Consider the following 21,571-nt stretch of genomic DNA (forward strand, 5'->3'; position numbering starts at 1 on the left):
TGGGGAGGGAATGGAGATTTTACAGTACCCTTCCCCTGCCACGCCCACCAAGCCACGCCCACCAAGCCACACCCACAGAACCGGTAGTAAAAATAATTTGAAACCCACCACTGCCGTGGCCCCTTTGCAGCGGAAACTCTCCGATAACCTGAACATTATCTCCTGTTTTGTACAAACCATGATTTAAAGTTCAGAAGAGGCCAAGTTTGTAAACAGTAACAGAGTTGGAAGGGATCTTGGAGGTTATCTAGTTCAACCCCCTGCTTACGCAGGAGACCTATGCTAGGGATTCGAACTGCCGAACTGCCGACCTTTCTGATCGACAAGCTCAGTGTCTTAGCCACTGAGCCACCTAGTCAGGTTATTGTTTAACCAAAAGTTAAAATAAAGAAACTTGTTGCTTTGATATTTAAGGAAGAAAACCACATACAGGGGGGGAAAAGATTTGCTGGAGTCTTGGCTAAAATGTAAGACACTGCCTGGGGTGAAAATAATTAACAAATGTTTCTTCTATTTAGATCGAGAATTCTCCATGTGTTTTTTTTCCCCAGGAAAAGAAGCCAACCAGGCCCCCAACATTCATTCAATTGATGCTTATGAAAGTTAATTCATCAGCCTTTCCTACCTAACATCCTTAAAGGAGCTCTGGTAGCGCAGCAGACTAAATCACTGTTATTAACATCAGCTGCCTGCAATTACTGCAAGTTCAAATCTCACCAGGCTCAAGGTTGACTCAGCCTTCCATCCTTTCTAAGGTGGGTAAAATGAGGACCCATATTATGGGGGCAATAAGATGACTTTGTATAAAATATACAAAAGCATGAAGGCTATTGCTTAATGCATTGTAAGCCACCCTGAGTCTCCGGAGAAGGGCGGCATATAAATGAAATAAAAAAAAAAAAGGTGGAAAACAGAAAATCCAGGGACAAAAGGAAAGAGCGTATTAAAAATTGCATAAAATAGAACATTCGTTCCCTTCTGAATACACCCACATATTCTACTTCTGATTTTCTGACTATTTGGGCTCGATAAAATTTGCCCATTTTTTTTTCTAAGGCCCTAGCAAAAAAATTCAGGAGGCATCCGGTAGCCTCTTATCTGCCTGCAATTTGATTTAAAAAGTATTATTAAAGTTTTCTCATGCTGCAGCTCACTTCATCAGAGGCGCAACGAATCAGAAAAACGTGAATAAAATGAGCTCGTTAGAAAAGAGACCATGTGATTCCTTTTGATGTTTTGCAACCACAGAGGCTAAGAATCTAGCAGTCACAAGGGGCTTTTCACTCAGAAGAATATCTATGATTTCATAGACGGTTCTTGTTTAATAAAAAGCTAAGCAACATAAGAGCCTTGGTGGTGCAGCGGACTAAGTGCTATTATGTAGCACTTAGCTGCCAGCTGCCTGCAATTAGTGCGAGTTCAAATCTCACCAGGCTCAAGGTTGACTCAGCCTTCCATCCTTCCGAGGTAGGTAAATTGAGGGCCCGGATTGTGGGGGCAATAAGATGACTTTGTAGAAACATCGCTTATGGGGTGAGGGCAAAAGCCCTAATAAGCAGGTATATACAAAAGAATGAAAGCTATTGCTGTAAGTGCATTGTAAGCTGCCCCGAGTCTTCGGAGAAGGGCGACATATAAATTGAACTAATAAATAAATAAATAAACTCCAAAATCTAAACTCATTTCGTATCCTTCTTTTCATGCTGAAGAGTGAAATTGCAAAAGCTCATATCTTCTCAACCATTCTTCCCTCCATGCAAGCCACAAGAATTTATTTATTTATTTATTTAAAAAAGGCTGAAATACTTACATTGTACCAACTCTGGCTTTTCTGTAAAGAGAAAACAAAAATAACAAACAGAGAGAGAAAAAAAAACACAGACAATTAGTATGGAAGTTTCAGGAGTAGGCAAAGGAAGAAGAATGGGGTGGGGAAAATCACCCAAAACTTTGGAAATATTGGCTAACATCCCTGAAACTAGACATGATGGACAAGCCAAATAGAAATTTCATGGCTTCTAGAAAGGACTTGTAGGTTTTTAATCACAACTTGTTGGCCAAATTAGAACATTGATTGTCAACAGCAATTGATCCCAAGTCTCACCCAAGAACTCATAATTTCTTAATTATCATAATTATTACACTCATAATTTCTTTTTAAATCAGGAAAATCCAAGCACCGATCAACTGCCTTTCATTTTTGAGTTTTTATATCAAACGCCAAATACACATTAGAAGGGACACAAGAGGCTATAACTACACATCTTGAAGCTAGAACCTGCGGCCTGTGCTGCAACACTAGAGGTCCAATCGGATTTATTGTGCAGACTTGGAAAAATGTGTCCCGTTGCTTACTCATGTCAGATATTAATTTAATTGACAGAAACGATCCGGCCAATGATCTTACATTTATTTATCTCTGGGGCTCACAGTAAGGTATACAAGATATAGAAACGGCAGGAAGTGGGTGTCCTTGAAGAGAACTTTTGAGGTTTAATCTGATTGCCAGAACCTGTCCGATGTTGTGTAAAATTCTTTGGTTGGGTTTTCAAGAGTTCTGCCTGCAGGAGAATAAAGGCTGAAATAAAGACCTGGGCAGAATTGAAGGGAGTGTATTTATTTTTATTTATTTATTTATTTTTATTTAGACTTCTATACCGCTTCATAGTGCTTTACAGCCCTCTCTAAGCGGTTTACAAAGTTAGCATATAGCATATTGCATTAGCATTACCATATTGCCCCCAACAATCTGGGTCCTCATTTTACCCACCTCGGAAGGATGGAAGGCTGAGTCAACCTTGAGCCGGTGGAGATTTGATCTGCTGATCTGCTGGACTAGCAGTCAGCTGAAGTAGCTGCAGTACTGCACTCTAACCACTGCGCCACCTCGGCTCTTCGTATTTTGGGGTGACACAGCAGGCAAATGTAAACCACCCAATTCTCTCAATCTGTTTATGTCTAAATGGCATCTATTCATCGACGTCTTCGACTCTGAGGTGTAAATCATTTTTATGTCTTTATGTTTCTTAGGCATCGTTGCTGCTACAGAGAAAAAGTCAACACGGACAACCAATTGGGATGGCCTGTTTTGTTTTGTTTTTTTGTAAAGTTGTGGTTTGGGAGAGTTTGGGGGGAGGAAATGCCTTCCACGGCTAAGCCTACATTAACTTCCGTTTACTTAACTAAACAATAGACACAAAGACAGCTTCTTGGGCTGTTCACATGTGAACAGCTTCATACAGATCTCAGCTTAGTTTCTTTCAGCCTAAAACAAAGGATGATTCAGCCTGGTTGAATGTGGCAAAAGGAGGCAAATTCAGGCTGAGGAAGAGAATCAAAACGTAGTAGTGAGAAGCAGAGATGGGTTCCACTTACTTTTACTACAGGTTTGCAACGGGAGCGTCATCATTGATGACGCTCCGACATCATCAATGATGATGTCGGAGCGGGTGGGCGGAGCCTCCCGCCACCATTACTACCGGTTCGCAAGAACCGGACTGAACCGGGAGCAACCCACCACTGGTGAGAAGGGAGCCAGAGCCATCAAAATTGCAAGCCAATCCGTGGTGGGTTGCTCCCGGTTCGGTCCGGTTCTTGCGAACCGGTAGTAATGGTGATGGGAGGCTCTGCCCATCCGCCCCGATGTCATCACTGATGATCTGCACATGTGCAGAAGCGCGCACACTCCCGTTGCGAACCGGTAGTAAAGGTTAAGTGGAACCCACCCCTGAAGCCAACCCTGATTTTCAGCTCAGCTCTCGGACTCCGAGAGCTAAGATGATGCTTGCGTTCGCTTCAGCGTGGATTTCAGACGGACTTGGATGAAATACGCCCTATTTTGTTGATCGGTTCCAACCCTCGGATCCACCTTGGAGAAATATTCAGAAATGAAAGTTATCCAAAGGATAGGCTTTTACGGAATGTGCCCTTATCCTTGTTTATTCCAAAGGTTTTTGGCTCCCGGTCATTTTCCTGTGTTTTAATTGAGTGTTAATTTTTGAGTTCCCGAAAGATCTCTTTTGAGAGTTGATTCTTGAGATGGTTTTTTTTAAGAGTCCTCAAGATTCCCTCGGTGCAAACAAGGTCCCTTCTGACATTAGAAACTGCAGGCTGGAGAAACAAAACAAGGGGCATATTTCATGACTGCAGGTCTCTATATACAGTATAATAATTTCCCCTCCCTTGGGTGGATTGCAAATGTTCTCACTCTCATGACACATACGTCTTATTTGGTTTGGCCTTATCGGTTGCAACTAGAGCTTTACTGCCCGTTTTGGACCTGATTAGCAGGGAGGAGTTTTTAATGGATTGTATCTTGTATGCAGACTCCCTACCAAGGACACCTCTTTGAAGAATCCCATAGTATGTGGTTCTTTTTTGATTTGATTTAAATCCAGCCCTTTTAATGCTTGTAAGCCGCCCAGAGTCACCCTTAGACGAGATGGATGGCACATCTATAATAAAATAAAAAAGAATAAAATAATAAAATAAAATAATAAAAAAGAATAGAAGAAAATAAAATGTAAAATAAAATAAATAAAATAAAAAATACAATACAACATAATACAATAAAAAAATAAAATAAAATAATACAATACAATACAAAAATAAAATAAAATAATACAATACAATAATATTACAATACAATACAATACAATACAATACAATACAATACAATACAATACAATACAATACAATACAATAACTTTGTATACAAATGGTGAAATTTACGTTCTGGGACAATACTTTTATTTTTTTTAAAAACCCTGGCATTGCCAGCAATGTAACAGTAGCACCAAGGTTTTTTAAATCCAAGTTTGCTGTTTAAATTTTTCAACTTGAGTGATGAATTTTGGGCTCTGCTATTGTTATTGTGATGCTGTCTTTCCACATCATTGGTTTTGGGTCCAAATAAGTGAATGACTGAATAAATAAACATATATATATATATATATATATATATATATATATATATATATGCAAAAAATTAAAATCTCGATTGTTTTCCCGCGTCATGATAAATAAGATAATTAAAATTGTTTAAAATTCTGGTTAAAATCCTAGCTTAAAATCTTCTAAAAATCCTTACAGAGCACTCTGCAAGGTCCTTTAAAGGTCCTTTGCATATACACACCCACGAAAACTTAAGAAGACATATATATATATACATACATACATACATACATACATACATACATATATATATATATATATATATATATATATATATATATACACACACACACACACACATGAAAAGCTAAAACCTACAATGGAAACCAAGCACAGAACAAAACAAACCACTACTTTGACCGAGCATTTTTTTTTTTAACGGAAAGGAACATAAACAAGGGAAAAAGAACCTACAAAAAGGTAAGAGATGGTGAAATACAGGCAGGTAAATGATCCATCTACGGTATCATAAAGATGACTATCTTCTAATGTTATCATTAGAAATTTATGACCCTGTAAAAGATGTCATATCCGCTTTCTCAACCGAATCCAAGGATATGTTTGGAATTTGAACGATAAATCTGAGTACACTGGGTTAATTGAAACATCTGGTTAGTTGTCAAATTGGAATTTATATAAGCAGCGTACCGAAGAGTTAGGCAAGATTATGCTGAAAAGAGGGCACACATCTAAACATCTTCTAACACGTATGATGATGGTTTTTCTCCAGCCCATTCAAGAATATCGATGTGTAGGAGAAGACAAAGGAATAGGCGGATAAAATTGTCAGGGACTTGGGTACGTTTCTTACAAAGAATGCCAAGAATTTTTAGTTGGGCAGTTGGATCAGGGCAAGACATACAAGGCAGGAAACAGCTGGGAAGAAATTGGGGTTTCGAGGAAATTTGTTGAATCAACTTCCAAGTTTCAAAATTCCAAGTTGATTTCCTGTGGAAAGCAGAGGGTGGAATAGCAAAGTGGGAAGGGACCTTGGCGGACTTCGAACCCAACTCTCTGCTTCATCAGGAAATCCTTTACCAGGGGTGTCCAACCTTGGCAAGGTGAAATCCAGCAGGTTCTGACAGGTTCTGGAGAACCGGTAGCGGAAATTTTGAGTAGTTTGGAAAACGGACAAATACCACCTCTGGCTGGCTGGGGTGGGAATGGAGATTTTGCAATATCCTTCCCCCAGGAGTGGGGAGGGAATGAGGATTTTGCAGTATCCTTCCCCTGCCACGTCCACAAAGCCACGCCCCACAGAACTGGTAGGGAAAAAATTCGTGAAATTTTGGTGAAAACTTGTGGATTTCAACTCCCAGAATTCTGGCTGGGGAATTCTGGAGTTGGTAGTCTATACTTTTTCCAAGTGGCTAAGGTTGGACACCCCTTCCCAGTTAAATGGCTGTCCAGTCTGTTCTTGAAAACCTCCACTGAAGAAGCTCCTACAACTTCTGGAGGCAAGTCGTTCCACCGGTGAATTATTCCAACTGAAATTTCTCCTTAGTCCTAGGTTGAATCTCTTTCTGGTTGCTTCCTGTCCTGCCTTCAAGTCCCAGCAAAGATTTACTCTGTCCCAGTAAAGATTCTCGCTGAAGCCTGCCCCTCCACCACATGAGTGACTTTCTGAATCGATTCTAACTTTTTTTTTGATTCAAGCAAGGGAAGGACAAAGGAGGAGGAGGAGGAGGAGGAGGAGGAGGAGGAGGAGGAGGAGGAGGAGGAGGAGGAGGAGGAGGAGGAGGAGGAGGAGGAGGAGGAGGAGGAGGAGGAGGAGGAGGAGGAGGAGGAAGAAGAAGAAAGGAAAACAGGGAAGGGCATATTGAGAAAAACAAGAGAGAGTCAAGTTCTTACTTTGATCAGGTTTAATCTGTCATACTGGAAAAAGAAAAAAGAAAAAGAAAACCATGAAAACGTTAGAAAGGAAAGAAAAGGAATCTATGGTTTTAAAGGTGGAGAGCAGAGGTGGGTTTCAGCAGGTTCTGACCAGTTCTGGAGAACCGGTAGCGGAAATCTTGAGTAGTTTGGAGAACCGGTAGTAAAAATTCTGACTGGCCCCGCCCCCATCTATTCTCTGCCTCCCGTATCCCAGCTGATCAAGAGGAAATAGAGATTTTGCAGTATCCTTCCCCTGGAGTGGATAGGGAATGGAGATTTTGCAGTATCCTGTCCCTGGAGTGGGGAGGGAATGGAGATTTTGCAGTATCCTTTCCCTGGAGTGGGGAGGGAATGGAGATTTTGCAGTATCCTTCCCCTGGAGTGGGTAGGGAATGGAGATTTTGCAGTATCCTTTCCCTGGAGTGGGGAGGGAATGGAGATTTTGCAGTATTCTTCCCCTGGAGTGGGAAGGGAATGGAGATTTTGCAGTATCCTTCCCCTGGAGTGGGGAGGGAATGGAGATTTTGCAGTATCCTTCCCCTGGAGTGGGAAGGGAATGGAGATTTTACAGCATCCTTCCCCTGGAGTGGGGAGGGAATGGAGATTTTACAGTATCCTTCCCCTGGAGTGGGGAGGGAATGGAGATTTTACAGTATCCTTCCCCTGGAGTGGGGAGGGAATGGAGATTTTACAGCATCCTTCCCCTGGAGTGGGGAGGGAATGGGGATTTTGCAGTATCCTTCCCCTGCCATGCCCACCAAGTCACACCACGCCCTTCAAGCCATGCCCACAGAACCGTTAGTAAAAAATTTTGGACTTCACCACTGCCCCCGAGGTCAAACACAACCATGATGTGGCCCTCAAAGAAATAGAGTTTGACACCCCTGCTTCAGATAGTTAAACCAGCCAGCATGTTAATCTTCAGCAAGAATTGACTGGAGAAGCAGAAGATTCTCCAGGGCACAAAATTAGGGACGCACATCCGGGACCGCACAATGGCAACAGGCCCTTCCAAGAATAGGCCCTTACAACCCCCTTGCATGCCCCCAAGGTTTCATTCCAAAGGGTGGGGTTACTCTCTCAAAGGATAATCTTTTCGGTTGACTCAAAAATATTTTCCTTGCATGTATATCAGGCACCGACTTGTGGGGCCCGGGTGAAATGAGGATACGATACGGATTGGCGTAAAAGTTGCATCAAGCTTGCTTAGCGGGCCGGATAGGCTAGGAAAGGGCTCCCTCTGTTGGAAACGTAGTGCCATGACAGGCTGTGAATCTCATTAAAGAGAAGTCAATCGCGAACGAAGGTCCCAGGATTGCAGGATTTAATCCAAGACAGTCATCGAGACCAAAAGGTATTTATTTATTTATTTATTTATTTATTGGTTCGATTTATAGGCCGCCCTTCTCCGGAGACTCAGGGGGGCTTACCATGCGTTAAGCAATAGCCTTCATACTTTTGTATATACCTGCTTAGTAGGGTTTTCGGCCCCTCCCTAAGCGGTGTTCTTTTTTTATACAAAGTCAGCTTTTTGCCCCCACAATCCGGGTCCTCATTTTACCTACCTCGGAAGGATGGAAGGCTGAGTCAACCTTGAGCCTGGTGAGATTCAAACTCGCAGTAATTGCAGGCAGCTGGCAGCTAAGTGCTACTTAACAGCACTTTAGTCCACTGCACCACCAAGGCTCTTTCACCCTGCTGGCTGAGGAATTCTGGGAGTTGAAGTCCACAAGACGTAAAGTTGCCAAGGTTGGAGACCCCTGAATTAGAGAGTCAATTTTCAAATGTCCTGATCCATGAGAAGCCTGCAACTGGGGAAAGGATCTTCAATTTTTCTAAGGTCCAATTTATTGGCTGCAAACAGGAAGGAACCGAACGGAGTAAAAAGAAAGCTGATTTTAAATAAAATTTTAAAGGAGCCTTGGTAGTACAGTGGTTTAATGCACCCTGTTATTAACACAGCTGCCTGCAATTTCTGCAGGTTCGAATCTTACCAGGCTCAAGGTTGACTCAGCCTTCCATCCTTTCTAAGGTAGGTAAAATGAGGACCCACGCACGCCGTCACCCCAGATAAGATCTCCGTGGCGTTTCTTTCGTGAGCTTCTGTTTCCCTGCAAATGACCAAACAGAAGCTTGCGAAAGAAAAAGATCTTACCTCTTGCCGCGCTGCCGGTGTTGGGATGCCCCGCCTCCCGCCGGCCAGCTGGCCTTCGGGTCTCTGCTGCACATGTGAGCATATCCGTACATGCGCACCAGGGACGGTATTTACTTAGCTTCGCTACCAGTTTGCAAATGTGAGCGCTTGCGCGCAGAGTATCAAAAACGGGACGTGATGACGTCTGGCCGGGTTTGCTCAAACCGGATAGAACAGGCTGAATACCACCACTGATGTGTGCGTGCCTGTCCGTGCATGAGTGTGCAAGCAAATGCATGCGTTTACGCTCACGCACACACCTTTCCGTTTGGGCATGTGCACGTATGCAGTTTGGGCACGCGGTGTCTAAAAGGTTCGCCATCCCTGAGATAGGCGCTTGGTGGCAAAGTAAAAAAAAAAAAAAAAGGAAATAGGAAAAAAAAAGACAGAGAAAGAAATAGGAAGAGAGTTCAATGAAAACTTACAACTGAGAAGCAAACAAAGCAGAGTCAGCAATTTTTTTTACTAGTAATGTAGCAATAGCACTTAGACTTATATACCGCTTCATGGTGCTTTTACAGCCCTCTCTAAGCAGTTTACAGAGTCAGCATATTTGCCCCCAACAATCTGGGTCCTCGTTTTAGCCACCTCAGAAGGATGGAAGGCTGAGTCAACCTTGACTTGAACAAGATCGAACTGCTAACCGTCTGCAGAGTTAGCCTGTAATACTGCATTCTAACCACTGTGCTACCACAGTTGGTCCTTCCTTCCTTCCTTCCTTCCTTCCTTCCTTCCTTCCTTCCTTCCTTCCTCCCTCCCTCCCTCCCTCCCTCCCCTCCTTCCCACTTAGTAATAGCACTTAGACTTATATACCGCTTCACAGTGCCTTACCGCGCTATCTAAGTGGTTTACAGAGTCAGCATATCTGCCCCCAACAGTCTGGGTCCTCATTTTATCCACCTCGGAAGGATGGAAGGCTTGGTCAAACCTTGAGCCTGGTGAGATTCGAACTGCTGAACTGCAGCTAGCAGTCAGCTCAAATAGCCTGCAGTGCTGCACTCTAACCACTGCGCCATCGGCTCTTGTAGAATGTAGAAAGACCTTGGGTGAAAAAATAATCTCTTAATCTGATCAGATGGTTCTGAAATTCTCTCCCCTCTGAAGGACATCACGAAGTCTCAGAGTAGAGAGGCCTCAAAAGTTTGGCAAACTTTTAAAGACCTGTGGATTTCAATTCCCACAATTCTGGGAGTTGAAGTCCACTAGTCTTAAAGTAGCCAAGGTTGGACACTCCTGTCTTATAGTCAAGAAACTTGGGGAGGCGGCGTTTTTTTTGCCACTTTGAGCCATCTCTAATTGGAAGAGAAAGGAATTCGGGTGGTGGTTTTGTCCAGTGGCCCTCAACCTTTCGGGAACCAGGGATCGGTTCCGTGGAGAGAGGTTTTCCCGTGGAACCGGAGGGGGCGTGGTTTTGCATGCTGTCTACGTGGCCCGGTTGCTGGCATGCCGTGGACGGGACCCCTGATTTAGTGGGTTTTTCTTCTCCTTTTGAGCCTACAAGTCCCAACAGCCAGGACGATGGGGAAAAAAAAATATCCTTTTGTTTTGCTTCCTGAGCTGACGATAAGAGTCGTAGCCGCTGTCCGGTCCTCAGAGAAACATTCTGCTTTTGCAAATGAAATCCTTACGGGCAATTCTGCCTCCCTTATCAGGAAATGCTGTTAAGAGCCTTGGTGGCGCAGCAGACTAAAGCACTGTTAAGTGCTGTTAAGTAACACCAGCTGCCTGCAATTACTGCAAGTTCGAATCTCACCAGGCTCAAGGTTGACTCAGCCTTCCATCCTTTCGAGGTAGGTAAAATGAGGACCCGGTTTGTGGGGGCAATAAGCGGACTTTGTATAAAAAAGAACACCGCTTAGTTGGGGGGCGAAAGCCCTACTAAGCAGATATATACAAAAAAGTATGAAGGCTATTGCTTAACGCATTGTAAGGTTCCCTGAGTCTCCGGAAAAAGGCGGCATATAAATCGAACCAATAAATAAATAAATAAATAAATAAATAAATAAATAAATAAATAAATAAATAAATAAATAAATAAATAAATAAATAAATAAATAAATAAATAAATAAATAAATAGATGGATGGATGGATGGATGGATGGATGGATGGATGGATGGATGGATGAATGAATGAATGAATGAATGAATGAATAAATAAATAAATAAATATCCCCTTTCACTTAATTCAGGATAGCTGTTCTGAGCCAGCTCCCCAAAGACGACAAACCCTCTGACGTGACCGCAAAAGATTCCTTTATTAGAAATGCTGGCAGCCCCGGCAAAAAGTTTTATCTCGCAGGCTAACAAGTCCTTCCGAATGGAAGATGAGTAGTTGCCTGCCACACCTATTCATCTCCGCCCCCTGCCTTTTATCCCCAGACCTAGGGTGGGCCTTCGCTAGTAGTGGTGGCTCTTCCATCCCAAGGATCAGCCCATAGATTTCCATTGCTCTCCTCTCCTCTGCCTTCTGTGCATCAGGCACTGGACCCAGCTGTTCCTCCTCTTCCTCATCAGCCACCTCCAGACCTGGGGGCTGTTGTCTCTCCATCTGAGGGCTGACGGACGGCCCAGGCTCCGTCTCTCTCCCCCCCCCCGCCAGCTCCATTCCCTCTTCCCCCTGGGAGCTCTCAGGTTGCCCTGATGCTGACCCTGACTTCCACACTCCTCCTCCTCCTCCGAGTCGCCTGTTGGAGGGGCTGGCAGCCGACAGGCCACACAATAGGCACATCTTTATATTATAAAGCTTGATTGGCTAATGCCTAAAGATCCAGGGGAAACGAATGAAAAGAAGGAATGAGGAAGTTTCAACAGCTCCGTTGAAATGTGAAATGTGAGACATGGCTTTTCACCTACACTTAATTTATGGGCAGGCATACCAGTACGTACTTGCCTATTCATTCGTCTTCCGTAGAAAACAATAACTGACCCCAATAGAGCCTCATTATTTCTGCTACTTCCGGCTTCTATTCTGAAAAAGGAGCTTTGGATTTAAAACGGGGAACGAGCTATTTTGAAACATCACAGCAGATACGGGTAGTCCTCGACATACGGCCGTAATGGAGCCTGCCCATTACGGTTGTGTGTCATGACGGTTGGAAAATGGGTCGGCCGCAGGATTTTTTTTTTTTCAGCAGCAGTGGTCGTTAATTGAAGGCTGCAGTCGTTAAGTGGACCCATGGTTCACGATGGGCATGGTTTTGCAAAACGGTGGGGAAGCCCTGGTTTTCAGCGAAAGCGTCATAAAACGCTGTCACATAAGCACAACACGCTGAAAAAGGCTGTGGCAGCCCCTCAAATATTGGAAGACTGCTATCATGTCTCTCCTAGTCCTTCTCTTCACTAGACTAGCCAGGCCCAGTTCCTTCAGATTAACAGTGTCGGAAGGGACCTTATAGGTTATCTAGTCCCTATTCTGACAAATAGCAGTCCAATCTCTTCTTGAAAGCCTCCAGTGATGAAGCTCCCACAACTTCCGAAGGCAACTTCTGTTCCATGGGTTGATTGTTCTCAGTGTCAGAAAGTTCCTCCTCATTTCTAGGTTGAATCTCTCCTTGATCAGTTTCCATCCATTATTCCTTGTCTGGCCTTCAGGTGCTTTGGGAAATAGCTTGACCCCCTTCCTCCTCTCTGTGGCAGCCCCTCAAATATTGGAAGATGCTCTCCTGTCTCTCCTGATCCTTCTCTTCACTAGTCTAGCCATGCCCAGTTCCTGCAACCGTTCATCCTATGTTTTAGCCTCCAGTCCCTAATCAATCTGGTTGCTCTCCTCTGCACTTTTTCTAGAGTCTCCACAACTTTTTTATAGTGTGGTGACCAAAACTGGGTGCTGTATACTAGGTGTGGTCTTACTAAGGCTTTATAGAGTGGTGTTAGTACCTCCCTTGATCTTGATTGCATCCCTCTGTTAATGCAATTTAGGATTGCATTGGTTTTTTGGGCTGCCATCACACACACTGTTGGCTCCTATTTAATTGGTTATCCATATCAATTGTCATGGAGCAAATGCAGGGAATTACTGCTGCCAACCAGCTTTGGGATCCCTTACGGGCACTTGCTTGGTCAAAGTGAAAGCAAATCGTTGGTCTAGATCAGGGGTGCCCAAACCCCGTTCCATGGACTGGCACCGGGCCACGGCATGCCAGAAATCAGGCCATGCAAGAAAGCGAAGCCCCATCCGCGGGATGCAGGCAACATGTGAAACCGCTCCATCTCCGGTTTGCAGAAAAATCTTTCTCCACGGAACCGGTCCCTGGTGCCCAAAAGGTTGCCGCTGCTCTAGATCGGTTCTTAGTTAAATCTGGTAGGTTTCTTCTGATATCCTCATGGTATTTAAGGAACGATTCCAAAAATGGCTTTCGCCCCAACAAGAAAATGTTGTTATCAGTGGTGGGTTCCTCCCGGTTCAGCCCGGTTCGGCCGAGCCGGTAGCGATGACGATATGATGTCACCGAACCGGTTCTCTTTGTTTGGGAGCTGGGCCCTCCTGCCGCCTCCCCCCCACGTTATTCTTACCTTTTATTTGGCCCCACCCCCAATCTATTGCTGCCTCCTGAATCCCAGCTGATCGGCTAGAAGGAAAAAAAACTGTTTAAAATCTTGCCGTGGGGCTTCAAAGGGCCGCCCTGCAGCTGATCAGTGTTAAAAGGCAGTGTGGTGGTCGACCGGTGCCTCCAAAAACAAATGAGTAGACCGGTGCCTCCAAAAACAAATGAGTAGACCGGTGCCTCCAAAAACAAATGAGTAGACCGGTGCCTCCAAAAACAAATGAGTAGACCGGTGCCTCCAAAAACAAATGAGTAGACAGGTGCCTCCAAAAACAAATGAGTAGACCGGTGCCTCCAGACTGGTGCCTCCAAAAACAAATGAGTAGACCAGTGCCTCCAAAAACAAATGAGTAGACCAGTACAGCTCTGCAAGCAGTTAAAAGCCTGGTAGACCAGTACCTCTGCTAAATCCTAAAGAATTGTCACATGACCATCAAGCCACGCCCACAAAATAAGCCACGCCCACAGAACCGGTAGTAAAAAAAATTTAGAACCCACCCCTGGTTGTTAGGTTGCGGAAGTTCTTAGGATTTGCACAGGGGTCTATTGAAAGTTGAGTGCTTTCTTTTACAATGGTTTATTGGATGATTCAGAATTCCTGGGCCATCTTGTTAACAAGTTTGATATTCCTCCTGTAGACACAGGAAGTGTATAAACAGGGAGGGACTTTATAATGTTGTTTCTAAAAGAGAACAGGAGGGAGGAAAAATTCAAAGTCCCATCCACCATCATGGTTCATCTCAGAACTTGATCGTCCTGGAATCTCTATCCAGATGTCATCGTGTAACGTGGGAGTTGAGGCCAGATATTTGGCGTTCGGTACCACGACTGGCAAATTACATATAGGAAAGCAGTTAGTCAGCCAAGACCTGATCATCATCATCGTCATATTCATTTAACGACTCCATAATCCCTTGCGGCGTGGAGTCTGGGCAACTGAATGGAGCTAGCAGAGTGTTCTAATGGCCGGATGCCTTTCCTGTCACCATTGCAGAGTTTTGTTCAGCAGATATATTCTCAGTGTGTCCAGAGAGAGAAATATCTGCCTCTCTACCTAGAATCGAACTCACAGCCTCCTGATTCTGAGGCGAGGGCTCCACCTCTAAGCCACCGTATCACACTAGCCAAGACCTGACCATCAGACCTCAAAATCAAGATAAAGTGAGACAGGGAAAAGGAGGCAAACTCAGAATGAGAAAGGCCTACAAGGGAGGGTGAACGAGAATATAAAAGAGCCCTCAACAACGAACACGTAAACTCACCTTTGAATTCTTGGTCCCGCCACGACCGGATTGGGAGGAACAGCTTCGTTGCACGCCTTGCTCTGGCGTGGAAGGCGATTTGTCAGAAGAATGATCCGACCCCTTCTCCACCATGGTATCTCCTTGGGGGTCCTGTGGCGTGGGAGACCGGGAGCGTTTGCGCAGGACTGGGGAGCAAGCGGGCGTACTACGGTTCGAGTTACTGGCAGTGCTGGAAGAGAAGGAAGAGAGAGAACATCGAGTGAAAAACCCATCACGGGAACGATGCTCGGCCGGTCACATTGGGTAGTGAGTGAAGACATTTAACTCGGGGACTATGGATCCCTAAGGAACACGGTAGCTCAGTGGCTAAGACGCTGAGCTTGTCGATCAAAAGGTCGGCAGTTCAGCGGTTCAAATCCCTAGTGCCGCGTAATGGGGTGAGCTCCCGTTACTTGTCCCAGCTTCTGCCAATCTAGCAGTTCGAAAGCACGTAAAAAATGCAAGTAGAAAAATAGGGACCACCTTTTTCTGTGTGCCTTTGGCATTTAGTCATGCCGGCCACATGACCACGGAGACATCTTCGGACAGCGCTGGCTCTTCGGCTTTGAAACGGAGATGAGCACCGCCTCCTAGAGTCGGAAATGACTAGCACATATGTGCAAGGGGACCTTTTACCTTATGGATCCTGAATCTCCCCAATATTTCTTTCGGCACAAAAGATTGTTGGAAGTTCACTTCCTTCTACCCAGGACGGGGGGGGGAGTGTCAAACTCAGCCTACGGAGTGCTTAAATCTGGCCCACGGGGCTGGACTGGAAATAGGAAAGGACCGGCCCGCAGTGCCTCTGGCCAGATCCATTTTCGGCCAGGATGGCCTCCTGCAGCACTGCTGGCCAAAACGGGGTGTAGGAGGCCGGTGTGCACCCCCTGCACCCCATTTTGGGCCTGGATGGCCTCCTACAGCATTCTGCTGGGCAAAATGGGGGGTCCCCTCCCGCACTCTGTTTTGGGTGGCAAAGTACTGCAGGAGGCATCCATCCTGTCTCCCCACCCCCGGCCGGCCAGTGGAAGAGAACTACAATGCAGATCTGGTCCTCAAAGAAATCCAGTTTGACACACACACACACACACACACACACCCTTGATCCAGGACATGGTATGTAAGTGCTGCTTGATCAGGGTCTGCAATATTGTGAGGGATGCTCCCCTCTAAGGACCAGTTTTCCTTGCTATCCTTCTGGGAGAGGCCTTCGTGGTACCCGATGCAGAATATATATAGAGAGAGAGAGAGTGGAGTGGAGTGGAGTGGAGTGGAGTGGAGTGGAGTGGAGTGGAGTAGACTAGAATAGAATAGAATAGAATAGAATAGAATAGAATAGAATAGAATAGAATAGAATAGAATAGAATAGAATAGAATAGGAAAGTAAAGAATGGAATGGAATGGAATGGAATGGAATAGAATAGAATAGAATAGAATAGAATAGAATAGAATAGAATGGAATGGAATGGAATGGAATGGAATGGAATGGAATGGAATGGAATGGAATGGAATGGAATGGAATGGAATAGAATAGAATAGGAAAGTAAAGAATGGAATGGAATGGAATGGAATGGAATAGAATAGGAAAGTAAAGAATGGAATGGAATGGAATGGAATAGAATAGAATAGAATAGAATAGAATAGAATAGAATAGAATAGAATAGAATAGAATAGAATAGAATAGAATAGAATAGAATAGAATAGAATAGAATAGGAAAGTAAAGAATGGAATGGAATGGAATGGAATGGAATGGAATGGAATGGAATGAAATGAAATGGAGTAGAATAGAATAGAATAGAATAGAATAGAATAGAATAGAATAGAATAGAATAGAATAGAATAGAATTCTTTATTGGCCAAATGTGATTGAATTTGTCTTGGTGCATACGCTCTCCGTGTACATAAAAAAAAGATACGTTCGTCAAGAATCATAAAGTACAACACTTAATGATAGTCATAGGTTACAAATAAGCAATCAGGAAACAATATCAATATAAATCATAAGGATACAAGCAACAAAGTTACAGTCATACAGTCCTTGAGGGAATACAGTTGAGGGAATATACAGAGAGAGAGAGAGAGAGAGAGAGAGTGTAGGACCTCTGGTCACGACCATAATTCGTTCCATAACTTTGGTCGCAAACCGATTTGGTCGTGACCTGAACCTAATTTTGGAAATTTGGTGCTTACAAAAAAAAAATGGCGCGGAAGGGGAAATCGGCCATGAAAATATATATATTTCTCTGAATTTATGAGTTGGTTTCCGAGCATTTTGTTACCAGCCTAGGTAACATTGTCAGTGGAGTTTAGGGGAAAGGGTACTCTGTTGAAAAAGTTAGCCTGGTAATGAAATATTCAGAAACCAACCCACATCTCGGAGAACGAACCTTCAACCTCATCCTATACCTGAGCTACAGATATTTGTGTGTGTGTGTGTGTGTGTGTCTGTGTGTACACACATATATTAATATATTATCTAGATCCAGTATATGAATATGTAAGAAACCAGACCATATGAATGACCAATCAACAAGAGAACCAATCAGCTGCTCAGAATTTAAATAGAGTTCCAAGAGAACAACCAATCACATGGCCAAACTGACCACATTGGCACACAAGACATCTATAAGCTAAGGAGAATAGGACAAGAAAGCCCTGATGATGTTACCTAGTCTGGTAATAAAATGTTCAGAAAGTAAATTGAAACAAGCTTGGAGAGCAAACCACTGCCAATATATATATAGGAAGGAAAGGAGGGAGGGAGGGAGGAAGGAAGGAAGGAAGGAAGGAAGGGCCATGGTGACACAGTGGTTAGAATGCAGTATTGCAGGCTAACTCTGCCCACTGCCAGCAGTTCCATCCTGATGGGGCTCAAGGAAGTAAATAAGAGAGGAAGGGAGGGAGGGAGGGAGGAAGGAAGGAAGGAAGGAAGGAAGGAAGGAAGGAAGGAAGGAAGGGCCATGGTGACACAGTGATTAGAATGCAGTATTGCAGGCCAACTCTGCCAACTGCCAGCAGTTCGATCCTGATGGGGCTCAAGGAAGGAAGGAAGGAAGAGTCGTGGTGACACAGTGGTTAGAATGCAGTATTGTAGGCTAACTCTACCGACTGCCAGCAGTTTGATCCTGATGGGGCTCAAGGAAGTAAATAAGGGAGGGAGGGAGGGAGGGAGGGAGGGAGGGAGGGAGGAAGGAAGGAAGGAAGGAAGGAAGGAAGGAAGGAAGGAAGGAAGGAAGGAAGGAAGGGCCGTGGTGACACAGTGATTAGAATGCAGTATTGCAGGCCAACTCTGCCAACTGCCAGCAGTTCGATCCTGATGGGGCTCAAGTAAGTAAGTAAGTAAGTAAGTAAGTAAGTAAGTAAGTAAGTAAGTAAGTAAGTGCTGTGGTGATGCAGTGGTTAGAATGCAGTATTGCAGGCTAACTGCCGACTGCTGGCAGTTCGATCCTGACCGGCTCAAGGTTGACTCAGCCTTCCATCCCTCCGAGGTCGGTAAAATGAGGACCCAGATTGTTGTGGGCAAAATGCTGACTTTGTAAATCGCTTCGAGAGGACTGTGAAAACACTGTGAAGTGGTATATAAGTCGAAGTGCTATTGCTAGTGCTATTTAGAGACATGTGACAATTTGTTGTCCTTCTCAACAACTCTCCACACCAGACTTCCCAAACCTTGGCTGTTCCTGCTCAGTCCCAGCGAGTTTTTTTTTTTTTTTTTTTTTGGTTTGGACCCAGACCAGGAACAGGCATGGCAAATGTCTTCTGCGGTTTCCATAGTAACCGGGGCTTGCAAAAGGACCAGGAATCCACGCCGGCAATAACAAAACAACTTGACCCACTTTGAAAATAATCATAATAATAATGCTGGATGGAACTCACTGGCCAGCGGCAATTCAGAAAAACTCGCAGGACCCTCCCTCTAAGCCCTTCTGGAGAAGTCGCTGCAGATATATATACCACCCCAGCAGACACACACTAGGTAGTCGGAGAGAATTTTCAACGAAAGGCCTGGTGAGGAAAGCAGTATCTTAACATTGTGTTTGTGCATGTGGGTTTGTGCGTGCACACAGGCCCGTGTGCAGGAGATACAAATATTTCCATCACAAGGGGAAGCTTATCATTTGGGTTTTGCTATTAAGCTGATTTGGGACGCGGTGGCTCAGGGGCTAAGACGCTGAGCTTGTCGATCGAAAGGTCGACAATTCAGCAGTTCGAATCCCTACCGACGCGTAACGGAGTGAGCTCCCGCGACTCGTCCCAGCTTCTGCCAACCTAGCAATTCGAAAGCAGGTAAAAAATGCAAGTAGAAAAATAGGGACCACCTTTGGTGGGAAGGGAACAGCGTTCCGTGCGCCTTTGGTGTTGAGTCATGCCGGCCACATGACCACGGAGACGTCTTCGGACAGCGCTGGCTCTTCGGCTTTGAAACGGAGATGAGCACCGCCCCCCTAGAGTCAGGAACGACTAGCACGTATGTGCGAGGGGAACCTTTACCTTTTATTAAGCTACTTTTGAGACATCAACATTCTCTACCAAGAAATTCTTCCAGCAAAGACTCCATGTTCAAAGGGTTCGAAGTGACGTTCTTTGGTAATTTTCTGGATTTTGATTCCAAGGTTCAGACAACTAATCTGAACTCACCTAAGGCAACCTAGAAATAAGGAGAAATTTTCTGACCCTGAGAACGATCAACCGATGGAACAGAAGTTGCCTTCGGAAGTTGTGGGAGCTTCATCACTGGAGGCTTTCAAGAAGAGACCGGAGTGCCATTTGCCAGAAATGGTGTAGGGTCTCCTGCTTGGGTGAGAGGTTGGAGTAGATGATCTACAAGATCCCTTCCAACTCTTGTTAATCTAATCAAACCAATTCAGCTACTTTCAAATATCGCCAAATACGCCAACGGAAAGAAAACTTTACTTTCTTCTACTATATTATGGCATCTGTAGTTAGCCAGGCCATGGGACAAACCTACGTCCTAGGATTTTAGACTTTTAGGAGCAAACTTCATGCCTTTCATATCCTACACCAGCGATGGCTAACCGTTTCTGGACCGAGTGCCCAAAGCCCACGTCGGAACTGGCAATCCTAACTTTAATTTCTTTTTTTATGAAGAGACTTAACTCTTTTAGACTTCTAATGGTTATCATCCTTGCTGCCTTTCTCCAAATGCTTTCCTGTAAGTGGGATGCCCAGAACAGGACAAGTTACTCGAAGTAGGAGCTGCTCCCCTGCACAATCTAAAGTTGGATTCTTTCTTCTTGTGGTCCGCAAACTACTTCGGTTATAACAGTTATCTTTAAAAAAAATAAAAATAAAAATAGGGGCTTCCCTTTTTTTCATTCCGCATGGAATGTGGAGCGATTCAGTCTTTACACATGCAATTATCGGCTTTTAGTAGAGGTGTTGGAGAGGAACACAATGACTGGAGAGAGCTCTGGCTTGTGTGAATTCCCTCAGAAGCTGCCGGGACACAGAGAGGAAACTTCCCTAGACAGGACTGTGTAGAAGAAATGATCTTGAGAACTTCTCCCTCATGGCTTAGTTAGTACAGATTTTTAAAATATTCACCTTCTCAAGTAGACCAAAGTGTCTTCTTCTCTCCCTCCCTCCTCCTTCCTTCCTTCCCTCCTTCATCCTTCCTTCTTCCCTTTTCACCTTCCTTCTTTCTCCTTTTACTTCTTCTTTGTCTTCTTCCTTCCTTTGCTCCCCTTTCCTTCCTTCTTCCCTCCCTTCTTTTCTCCTTCCTGCCTTCCTGCCTTCCTTTTGTCTTTCTTTCTTTCCCCTTCTTCTTTCCTTCCTTCCCTCCCTCCTTCATCCTTCCTTCCTCCCTTTTCACCTTCCTTCCTTCTCTTCTTATTCCTTTATTGTCTCCTTCCTTCCTTTGCTCCCACTTCCTCCCTCCCTCCCTTTTCTCCTCCCTTCCTTCGTCTTTCCTTCCTCCCCCTTTTCTCCTTCCTTCTCCCTTCCTTCCTTCCTTTTGTCTTTCTTTCCTTCCCCTTCTTCTTTCCTTCCTTCCCTCCCTCCTTCATCCTTCCTTCCTCCCTTTTCACCTTCCTTCCTTCTCCTTTTATTCCTTCCTTGTCTCCTTCCTTCACTCCCCCTTCCTCCCTCCCTTTTCTCCTCCCTTCCTTTGTCTTTCCTTCCTCCCCCTTTTCTCCTTCCTTCTCCCTTCCTTCCTTCCTTTTGTCTTTCTTTCCTTCCCTTTCTTTCCTTCCTTCCCTCCCTCCTTCCTCCTTCCTTCCTCCCTTTTCACCTTCCTTCCTTCTCTTCTTATTCCTTTCTTGTCTCCTTCCTTCCTTCGCTCCCCCTTCCTTCCTTCCTTCCTTCCGTCCTTCCTTCCTCCCTCCCTCCCTCCCTCCCTTTTCTCCTTCCTTCCCCCTTCCTTCTTTCCTTCCTTCCTCATACTCTAGTCCTGCCTTCCTCCCTCCCTCCCTTCCTTCTGTCTTTCTTTCCTTCCCCTTTTTCTTTCTTTCCTTCCTTCCTCCTTCCCTCCCTCCCTCCCTGATTTACTGTCACTAATAGCAGCTACAGTACATATTAAGGAAAACATGTGTTCTCATGAACATTTTTTTTTTCTCAATCTGTTTTTACACCCTGCAGGACTGGCACGCTAGACTGGTTGAAGGATATCTCCGCTCTTCTCTTGGTAGGGACCATGCACAGGAAGGAGAAGAGAGAAAGGAGCTGCTGTCCTCCTCAGAAACAGAAGATCTAGGGAGCTTCT

General features: G+C 44.6%; 1 protein-coding gene across 14 annotated transcripts in view; it reads right to left on the minus strand.

Moving 5' to 3' along the window:
* GRAMD1B (GRAM domain containing 1B) overlaps positions 1 to 21,571 on the minus strand; it is a 213,299-nt gene that overhangs the window by 48,903 nt on the left and 142,825 nt on the right. For all 14 annotated transcript variants that reach the window (XM_087875685.1, XM_087875678.1, XM_087875679.1 and 11 more), the window contains 2 exons: positions 14,829 to 15,039; positions 1,811 to 1,831 (listed from right to left, as the gene is read on the minus strand). In XM_087875685.1, the coding sequence (XP_087731811.1) occupies positions 1,811 to 1,831; positions 14,829 to 15,039 (232 nt within the window). The remainder of the gene's footprint in view (positions 1 to 1,810; positions 1,832 to 14,828; positions 15,040 to 21,571) is intronic.

The sequence above is a fragment of the Pantherophis guttatus genome, chromosome 9, assembly GCF_059756535.1.
Source record: "Pantherophis guttatus breed Tessera chromosome 9, ASM5975653v1, whole genome shotgun sequence".
In the NCBI taxonomy this organism is placed as follows: Eukaryota; Metazoa; Chordata; class Lepidosauria; order Squamata; family Colubridae; genus Pantherophis; species Pantherophis guttatus.